Below are 10,000 nucleotides of genomic sequence, written 5' to 3'. Positions count from 1 at the left end.
GAAGTTGTCTATACCTGAGTCCAGATGCTCCGCCTCCACCCTGATCAGCTCCGTGTCCTCGGGCGTCACGCGGCGGCGGCGAGGACTCATCGAGCTGCCCTTCCTCCTCAGGGGGCTCCGCCTCAGCTCCTTCTGACTCCGCCCACTGCTGTGACCTGGCTCACTGAGGTCGACCAGGTCCAGAGAGGAGGAGACACCTGTGGGAGGAGACACAAGGGAGCGCACTTCAGTTAACCAGGAGGAGAGGACAGAAGGACACAGGAGAGAGGACAGAAGGACACAAAGGAGAGGACAGAAGGACACAAAGGAGAGGACAGAAGGAGGAGAGGAAAACGGAGGACAAACAAGGTGAGAGGAGGGGGAGGAGTCACAGAGGAGGTCAGGAAGTTAGAAAAGAACAATGAGAAGTGAAAGACAGGAGGAGGCGGAGGAGGAGGAGGAAGAGGTGGAGCAGGAGGAGGAGGAGGAGCAGGTCATTAGCAGGAGGATACCTGCTGTGTTGGAGGTGGGGGGGCGGGCAGAGGGGGAGGAGGGGGCGTCGCTCCGAATCTCTGACAGGAAGTCGTCGATGGAAGGACTCAGCAGGGGGCGACTCTCCTGCTGTTCACCGACCAACTACAAGAAGAAGAAGAAGATGATCAGAAACAACACTGAGACAATAACCAAATCAATCAATCAATCAATCAATCAATCAATCAATCAATCAATCACTCTGTCAATCACTCAGTCAATCATCTGTTTTTGAATAATCAGTCTGAGCAGTGTGAGATGGTCGTCATGCCAACCTTGGTTGTCACGGTGATGAGGGCGTGTCCTTCACTGGACGTCTTTTTACCAGGAAGTTCCTTCAGCACCATGGCAACGACCCTCTCACCTTTGCCCTACAACAGGAAGTGATGTCACTGCGTTAAACAACAAACATGTCTGAGCAAAACATGAGTCATGTGACACACCTCCTCAGGGCGGAGCTAAGAGGCCAGATTAAGTGTTGTTGTTTTTTGTCAAACAGGAAGTGCCGATGTTTGGAAGTGTGGGGGTGGAGCCTGACTGAAACCTCGACTGTAATAGCTGTCAATCACAGGACATGTCTCCGCCCTAACTACTAAACTACTTCTAAACTACTCCTAAACTACTACAACTACTACTATATTACAAAAACTACTACTAAACTACTAAAACTATTAAACTACTAAAACTACTACTATACTACTGAAACTACTACTAAACTACTAAAAGTATTAAACTACTAAAACTACTACTATACTACTAAAACTACTACTAAACTACTGAAACTACTAAAACAACTACAGAACTACAACTGAACTACTAAAACTACTACTTAATTACTAAACTACTAAAACTACGACTAAGCTATGACCAAACTACTACTATACTACTAAAACTACAACTAAACTAGTAAAACTACAACTAAACTACTAAACGACTACTAAACTACCAAAACTTTTACCAAACTACTGCTAAACTACTAAAACTACGACTAAACTATGACTAAACTACTACTATACTACTAAAACTACAACTAAACTACTAAACGAGTAAAACTACAACTAAACTACTAAACTACTACTAAACTACCAAAACTATTACCAAACTACTACTAAACTACTACTTAATTACTGAACAACTAAAACTCCGCCCACAGTCAGATCAGACCTTTTCACACACACACACACATTAGTGATGGTGAATTTGTCCTCTGCAGTGAACCATCATTATCACACACACACACACACACACACACACACACACACACACACACACACACACACACACACACACACACACACACACACACACACACACACACTCATCATATTTGATATTTATTGATCAGTATCTGTGGCTCCACCTCTTCCTGTTGTGATGCTGACTCAGCTGAAACCTAACGCTGACTCTGCAGCAGAGAACATTTCACCCTGGAGACTTTATTTATATCTGCAGCTGAGAGGGAGGGGGCGGAGCCAACACCTCAGAACATCTGAGGACAGGAGGGAGGGGGCGGAGCCAACACCTCAGAACATCTGAGGTCAGGAGGGAGGGGGCGGAACCAACACCTCAGAACATCTGAGGTCAGGAGGGAGGGGGCGTGGCCAACACTTCAGAACATGGTGTATCTGCGTACAGGACACTGGAGAACCAGGTTCTAGTTTCCTGCTGATAAAGACCTGAGGATCCATCATGACCTCTGACCTCTGACCCCTGACCCTGGCAGAGGTCAGAGGTCAGTGACAGCCATGATTCAGACCAGGATCAGATGAGTCTGGATTAAATGAGACTGATGACATCACAGCAGGGAGGCGTGTCTGGAACAGTCCAGTGGGAGGGGCTGTCTGTGAGACCCCTCCCCCTTCACCTGTGAGCGAGAACATAACTCCGCCCAGCTCTGCCTGTGGACGTTTGTCTGACACACCCTGAAGGGTCCAGGGGGCGGAGCCTTCTTGGGTTCACTGTGATGCTAATGCTAACAGGTTAGCTAGGCTGCAGTTATGACATCATGATCTTGTTGTGTCATCAAACCCTGTTTCACTTCATTCATTCATTCATTCATCACATGATTGATTATTGATTGATTCCTGGTCAGGACTGAACCCTGTGTGTGTGTGTGTGTGTTTATGTTTATGTGTGTGTGTGTCTCTGTGTGTGTGTGTGTGCGTGTGTGTTTATGTGTGTGTGTCTCTGTGTGTGTGTGTGTGTGTGTCTGTCTGTGTGTGTGCATGTGTGTGTCTCTCTGTGTGTGTGTGTCTCTCTCTGTGTGTGTGTGTGCCTGTGTGTGTGTGTGTCTCTCTGTGTGTGTGTGTGTGAACCTTTTAAAATGATGAATAAATAATCCTCAGATTAGAACAGATTACCGTAGTTTCAAACAGATTAATCTGTGTGTTTTAACATAATCAAAATACGTATCAATATTATTATTAGTATCAGTAAAACGTCTTCGATCAGTGACGTCATTGTCAACTTTTGATGTTCATTTTAATTGATGAACTTGCTCTGAGTGACTGACACAGTGACGTCATCGTGGTGCGATCACGTGACAGGTGGAGACAAAGATAAGGACTCACCTGGACCTGGTACATGTCAGCGGGACGCGGCTGGAGCTGGATCCGCCGAGAGCGCACCGCAACCCGGCTTCGCTGCGTCCAACTGCCCGGTGACTGAGACCTGAGGCGGCGGAGCGCTCCACTCCGGGTCCTGGTTCTTCAACAGAGCCGGGTCCTGGTTCTGTGCGAGGTCCTGGTCTTTGAGCGTGGTTCCGGTTCTGTGTGAAGTCCTGGTCTTGAGCGTGGTCCTGGTTCTGTGTGAGGTCCCGGTCTTCTCTGTCCGGTCGCCTCGGGATTCGGTTTTCATCTCGCTCCGTTCGCTGGAGGGCGGGATGAAAACAAACCGAGCACAGCCGAGCAGAGCCGAGCTGCTCCGAGTCAAGCTACTTCCTGTATGGATTTTCAGAATAAGAGCGTTGGAGCAAACTTCAGAAGGTCAGAGAATAAAACTCTGATAAATATGGAATATTTTATAAACAGATGTTTAACACAGATTACTGACGTTATACTTTAATTCAGCCTCTGGTTAACCTGTGATTAACCTGTGATTAACCCGTGACCTCTGGTTAACCTGTGATTAACCTGTGACCTCTGGTTAACCTGTGATTAACCTGTGACCTCTGGTTAACCTGTGATTAACCTGTGACCTCTGGTTAAACTGTGATTAACCTGTGATTAACCTGTGATTAACCTGTGACCTCTGGTTAACCTGTGATTAACCTGTGACCTCTGGTTAACCTGTGACCTCTGGTTAACCTGTGATTAACCTGTGATTAACCTGTGATTAACCTGTGATTAACCTGTGACCTCTGGTTAACCTGTGATTAACCTGTGACATCTGGGTAACCCGCTACCTGTGATTAACCTGTGATTAACCTGTGATTAACCTGTGATTAACCTGTGACCTCTGGTTAACCTGTGATTAACCCGTGACCTCTGGTTAACCCGTGACCTCCAGTTAACCTGTGACCTCTGATTAATCTTTGATTAACCTGTGACCTCTGGTTAACCCGTGACCTCTGATTATCCCGTGACCTCTGGTTAACCTGTGACCTCTGGGTAACCTTGTGTCAAAAAGGAAACTTTAAAAAAAAAGAGAGAAATAGTTTCAAAGACAGTCGGACAATAAAGGCAATAAAACATGTGTCAGAGGGGGCGGAGCCTGCTAAGGTCATGTGCCTCACATCCTAAAACATGAGCGAGTATTTTCAAAGGTCACGTGTGTCAGTGAGCGACCTCTAATGGTGAGACTGCAGATGACAACATGGCTGCTGCTGCTGCTGCTGTCACTTCTGTAAATGTAGAACGTGATGTCATGAAGGCAGCGTGACTCCTCCCCTTTTGTTTATTCGAAAGAAGACTACAGCATTATTTTTCGACTCGTAGTAACATAGTATTTAACATATAGTAAAATAGTATTAGTGAGCATCTATATCTTTATATTCTATTTCTCATCTGTTGAATGAATATGTGTGTGCTCGTCTGCGTATTGTGACAATAAAGGAATCTTTCATCTTTGAACAATGAAATTAACAGTTTATATTATATATTTATATCATCATATATTGACATATGATCCAAAATGAATCTACAAACATCAAATACACACATTAAGTTTGAGTCAAAAGTCAAGCTTTTAATTCAATAATCCTGACAAACAGCAATAAGTCTGACCATTAGTTTCAAGTTTGACAAAATATTGATATTAATATTGATGATAAATTGATATTATATAATAATTATAATAACTATTACATATAATAATGATCATATATAATAATAATAATAATAATAATTATTATAATAATAATAAGTATTATTAGTGTACTCGATGTAATGGAGAAAATAATCGTTATTTGCAGTTCTATTATCGTTACTATAGTAGTTGACGCACCCCCCCCCCCCCGGTCTCACCCACCCACACACACACACACACACAGTAGTGTCAGACTGAAACAACATGGCGGCGGCGGTAGCAGCGTTAGCAGCGGTAGCTTCTTCCCCGGTGCCCGTCGTCGTGTGAGCCCCCGCGGACTCGTCAGGATGAACCTCTGCGCTCAGTTGCTCCGGTGAGTTGACGACAGTCACCGGGCCCGGGTTCACCTGGAGGCCCGGGTTCACGTGGATCCTCCGGGGGGAACGGTTTGGTTTGGCTGTGGTGGCTAACGCTAACGTTAGCATGCTCATGTGTATGTGTGTGTGTGCGGGGGGGGGCTAACAAACAGCTAGCTTCAGACGTCAACAAACCGCGTTGTGCGGCTCCTCGCGCACACGCAGTCGCTTTTCTGTGGATTTTGACTCGCGTCGCTTCAGTTTCTGTCTGTGGCGGATGTTATTTCTCTTTATTTGTCTTTATTTCTCTTTATTTGTCGGTGGATTTCACGTGAAATTCGCGTTCATGCGCCACAGACTCGCTGTGTTATTGCTAGTTAGCGTTAGCCTGCTAGCGTCTGTTTAGGTACGCACGTCAGGTTAGCCCGCTGAGCAAGCGGAGGACATGGACATCTGTTGTCCACGAAGACAGTTATAATGTCAACGTTTATGAGTGTGTGTGTGTGTGTGTGTGTGTGTGTGAGAGAGAGAGAGAGAGAGTACATGTGATAGTCAAAGCCATATATGACAGGTGTGTGTGTGTGTGTGTTCAGGTGATAGTCAGAGCCATGTTAGTGAAATGTGTGTGTGTGTGTGTCCAGGTGATGGTCAGAGCCATATGACAGGTGTGTGTGTGTGTGTCCAGGTGATGGTCAGAGCCATGTTAGTGAAATGTGTGTCCAGGTGATACTCAGAGACATGTTAGTGACAGGTGTGTGTGTGTGTGTCCAGGTGATAGTCATAGCCATGTTAGTGACATGTGTGTGTGTGTGTCCAGGTGATGGTCAGAGCCATGTTAGTGACAGGTGTGTGTGTCCAGGTGATGGTCAGAGCCATGTTAGTGACAGGTGTGTGTGTGTGTGCCCAGGTGATGGTCAGAGCCATGTTAGTGACAGGTGTGTGTGTGTGTCCAGGTGATAGTCAGAGCCATGTTAGTGACAGGTGTGTGTGTCCAGATGATGGTCAGAGCCATGTAAGTGACAGGTGTGTGTGTCTCCAGGTGATAGTCAGAGCCATGTAAGTGACAGGTGTGTGTGTGTGTGTCTAGGTGTGGTCTGAGCCATGTTAGTGACAGGTGTGTGTGTGTGTGTGTGTGTGTGTGTGTGTGTGTGTGTGTGTGTGTGTGTGTGTGTGTGTGTGTGTGTGTGTCCAGGTGATGGTCAGAGCCATGTTAGTGACAGGTGTGTGTGTGTGTCCAGGTGACAGTCTGAGCCATGTTAGTGACAGGTGTGTAAGTGAGTAATGAGGAAGTGTGTGTGATGAAGCTGTCTAACTCCTCCTCTTCCTGTGTGTTCACAGACAGGCAGAGGCCCTGAAGGCTGACATGACAGGTCAGTGTGATGTCACCACATTCCATTAATGTACACACACACTTTTAAGTGTTACTGAAAGTGTGTGTGTGTGTGTGTGTGTAGTATAAAGTTACAACAATGTTTGAACATATTGAATGTGTTGAGGACACGTCCTCACTGTTGTCCTCACTGTTGTCCTCACTGTTGTCCTCACTGTTGTCTTCACTGTTGTCCTCACTGTTGTCCTCACTGTTGTCCTCACTGTTGTCCTCACTGTTGTCCTCACTGTCCCACAGATTCAAAGCTGGGCGTGGCAGAGGTGTGGACGTCTCGCCAGGCTCTGCAGGACGTCTACCAGAAGATGCTGGTCACTGACCTGGAGTACGCTCTGGACAAGAAGGTGGAGCAGGACCTGTAAGACACACACACACACACACACACACACACACACACACACACACACACACACACACACCTGTGCTAACCTGTCGCCGTCACCTGCTCGTCTCACTCCTGTGTCGCCCCCTGCAGGTGGAACCACGCTTTCAAGAACCAGATCACCACACTGCAGAGCCAGGCCAAGAACCGAGCCAACCCCAACCGCAGCGAGGTCCAGGCCAACCTGTCTCTGTTCCTGGAGGCAGCCAGTGGGTTCTACACCCAGGTGAGAGTCATGTGACGCCTGAAGATGGTGTCTTCTCCAGGACATGACGTCTTCTCCAGGAGATGGTGTCTTCTCCAGGACATGACGTCTTCTCCAGGAGATGGTGTCTTCTCCAAGAGACGACGTCTTCTCCAGGACATGACGTCTTCTCCAGGAGATGGTGTCTTCTCCAAGAGACGACGTCTTCTCCAGGAGACGGCGTCTTCTCCAGGAGACGACGTCTTCTCCAGGAGATGGTGTCTTCTCCAGGAGATGGTGTCTTCTCCAGGAGATGGTGTCTTCTCCAAGAGACGACGTCTTCTCCAGGAGATGGCGTCTTCTCCAGGACATGACGTCTTCTCCAGGAGATGGTGTCTTCTCCAGGACATGGTGTCTTCTCCAAGAGATGGTGTCTTCTCCAAGAGATGGTGTCTTCTCCAGGAGACGGTGTCTTCTCCAGGAGACGACGTCTTCTCCAGGAGACGGCGTCTTCTCCAGGAGACGGCGTTTTCTCCAGGACATGGTGTCTTCTCCAGGACATGGTGTCTTCTCCAGGAGATGGTGTCTTCTCCAGGAGATGGTGTCTTCTCCAGGAGACAACGTCTTCTCCAGGAGACGGCGTCTTCTCCAGAAGACGGCCTCTTCTCCAGGACATGGTGTCTTCTCCAGGACACGGTGTCTTCTCCAGGAGACGGCGTCTTCTCCAGAACATGGCGTCTCCTCCTCACATGTCCTCCTCTGTGTCTCAGTTACTGCAGGAGTTGTGCACCGTCTTCAACGTGGACCTGCCGTGTCGCGTCAAGTCGTCTCAGCTCGGCATCATCAGCAACAAACAGGGCAGTGGCGGCGGCGCCGTGGTCAAACCTCAGCCCAGCTCCTGCTCCTACATCTGCCAGCACTGCCTGGTCCACCTCGGAGACATCGGTGAGACACTGGGACCAGGATCTGGACCACGCGTCCGTCATTCAGCTGACTCTGACTCCGTCTCTTTATCTGTGTCCATGTTTCAGCTCGTTATCGTAACCAGACCAGCCAGGCGGAGTCGTACTACCGTCACGCAGCTCAGCTGGTGCCGTCAAATGGTGAGTCTGACCACGCCTCCACTGAGACCGGGACCTCGGTCCTCCACTGAGAGACCGGGACCTCGGTCCTCCACTGAGAGACCGGGACGACCGGGACCTCTGTCCTCCACTGAGATACCAGGACCCACTGAGAGACCGGGACCTCGGTCCTCCACTGAGAGACCGGGACCTCGGTCCCTGACTCAGGGTTCATTCACACCAGTCTGTTTGCTTTGTGGACGTGTGAATGTGTGTATCAAAGAAACGTGTGTGTGTGTGTGTGTGTGTGAGTGAGTGAATGTGTGTATCAGATTATAATCTGAAGACGTTGCCAGGATTTGCCCAAACAATGAATAACAAAAGGTTAATGATCTCATAGTTTTATTATTAATGATTCTAATGATTCTAATGATTTTCACGATTCTAATAATTTTAATGATTCTAATGATTTTAATAATTTTAACGATTCTAATGATTTTAACTATTCTAGCGATTCTAACGATTCTAATGATTTTAACGATTCTAATGATTGTTTGTGTTGTGGAGAAAAAACCCCCCACGTCACCACAGTTTCTCTGATGACCCCGCCCACTTTCAGGAGGAGCTATAGTCATGTGTGTGTGTGTGCTGCAGGTCAACCCTATAACCAGCTGGCCATCCTGGCCTCCTCTAAAGGAGACCACCTGACCACCATCTTCTACTACTGCCGCAGCATCGCAGTCAAGTTCCCTTTCCCAGCAGCCTCCACCAACCTGCAGAAAGCTCTGTCCAAGGCTCTGGAGAGGTGAGGACGTTCACCAGGAGGGACACTGTCCTCTTTGACATGTGTCCACCTCTGTGTCCTCACTGTGTTTGTGTGTGTGTGTGTGTGCAGTCGTGACGAGGTGAAAACCAAGTGGAGCGTCTCTGATTTCATCAAGTCCTTCATCAAGTTTCACGGTCACGTTTATCTGAGCAAGAGTCTGGACAAACTGGACTCACTGAGGGAGAGGCTGGAGGAGCAGTTTCAGGTCAGTGTGTGTGTGTGTGTGTGTGTGTGTGTGTGTGTGTGTGTGTGTGTGTTCTTGTACTTGCAGCATACTGAGGACCAGTGAGGGTTTTTAACCAACAAAGTGAGGTCATTTTTACAAAGTGAGGTCATTTTGGTCGGTCCTCACTTGGTCTTCATTGAAATCACTTCCTTAGGTTGTAAACACGCTACACTTTTAACAGAGGTCCTCAGTTTGGTACAAAAACCTGTTTTCCAGCCGTGGTGTTTCCCACACTTTTTGCTCTGGGGCTCCACCTGCAGACATTTCATGGTACTGCACCCAGTAGTTCTTTATAGATGTCATTCATTAAGTAGATATAAACCACAAGCTTCTTAATCCTTGTGTTTCTTTGCTGTCGTCACTGACGTGTAAACTGATGTTGGTGTGTGTGTGCGTGTGTGTGTGTGTGTGCAGAGGCTGATCCTACAGAAAGCCTTCAGCTCTCAGCAGCTCGTCCACATCACAGTCATCAACCTGTTTGAGCTTCATCAGCTCAGAGACCTGAACACTGACGGAGACCAGAGCTACAGCAGTGAGCAACACATCAGCTGGATACAACTGCTAGGACTGTTCAGTAAGACTCACACAGACACACAACACACACACACACACAGACACACAACACAGAGACACACAACACACACACAGAGCTACAGCAGTGAGCAACACGTCAGCTGGATACAACTGCTGGGACTGTTCAGTAAGACTCACACAGACACACAACACACACACACAGACACACAACACACACAACACAGAGACACACAACACACACACAGAGCTACAGCAGTGAGCAACACATCAGCTGGATACAACTGCTGGG

General features: G+C 47.7%; 2 protein-coding genes across 4 annotated transcripts in view; one reads left to right on the top strand and one right to left on the bottom strand.

Moving 5' to 3' along the window:
- LOC310942595 (PEX5-related protein-like) overlaps window positions 1–3,214 on the bottom strand; it is a gene marked incomplete at its 3' end in the record, with an annotated part of 8,880 nt that extends 5,666 nt beyond the window's left edge. Inside the window, exons 1-4 of the mRNA XM_083908006.1 lie at window positions 3,081–3,214; window positions 786–881; window positions 492–615; window positions 15–197 (exon numbers count right to left, since the gene is read on the bottom strand). Of these exons, the coding sequence (XP_083764132.1) occupies window positions 15–197; window positions 492–615; window positions 786–881; window positions 3,081–3,095 (418 nt within the window). The 5' untranslated portion in view covers window positions 3,096–3,214. The remainder of the gene's footprint in view (window positions 1–14; window positions 198–491; window positions 616–785; window positions 882–3,080) is intronic.
- A 1,801-nt stretch (window positions 3,215–5,015) lies between these two features.
- smg7 (SMG7 nonsense mediated mRNA decay factor) overlaps window positions 5,016–10,000 on the top strand; it is a 14,054-nt gene continuing 9,069 nt past the window's right edge. For 2 of the 3 annotated variants that reach the window (XM_083908155.1, XM_083908153.1), the window contains exons 1-9: window positions 5,016–5,128; window positions 6,450–6,481; window positions 6,739–6,856; window positions 6,974–7,106; window positions 7,835–8,009; window positions 8,096–8,167; window positions 8,780–8,930; window positions 9,021–9,156; window positions 9,592–9,751. In XM_083908155.1, the coding sequence (XP_083764281.1) occupies window positions 5,103–5,128; window positions 6,450–6,481; window positions 6,739–6,856; window positions 6,974–7,106; window positions 7,835–8,009; window positions 8,096–8,167; window positions 8,780–8,930; window positions 9,021–9,156; window positions 9,592–9,751 (1,003 nt within the window). In that variant the 5' untranslated portion in view covers window positions 5,016–5,102. The remainder of the gene's footprint in view (window positions 5,129–6,449; window positions 6,482–6,738; window positions 6,857–6,973; window positions 7,107–7,834; window positions 8,010–8,095; window positions 8,168–8,779; window positions 8,931–9,020; window positions 9,157–9,591; window positions 9,752–10,000) is intronic. The other variant, XM_083908154.1, reaches the window with a different exon arrangement.

Source organism: Microchirus variegatus (genome assembly GCF_963457635.1).
Source record: "Microchirus variegatus genome assembly, chromosome: 21".
Classification (NCBI taxonomy): Eukaryota; Metazoa; Chordata; class Actinopteri; order Pleuronectiformes; family Soleidae; genus Microchirus; species Microchirus variegatus.
The sequence above is the reverse complement of the archived record's forward strand: the minus strand, read 5'-3'. Positions and strand labels throughout refer to the sequence as shown.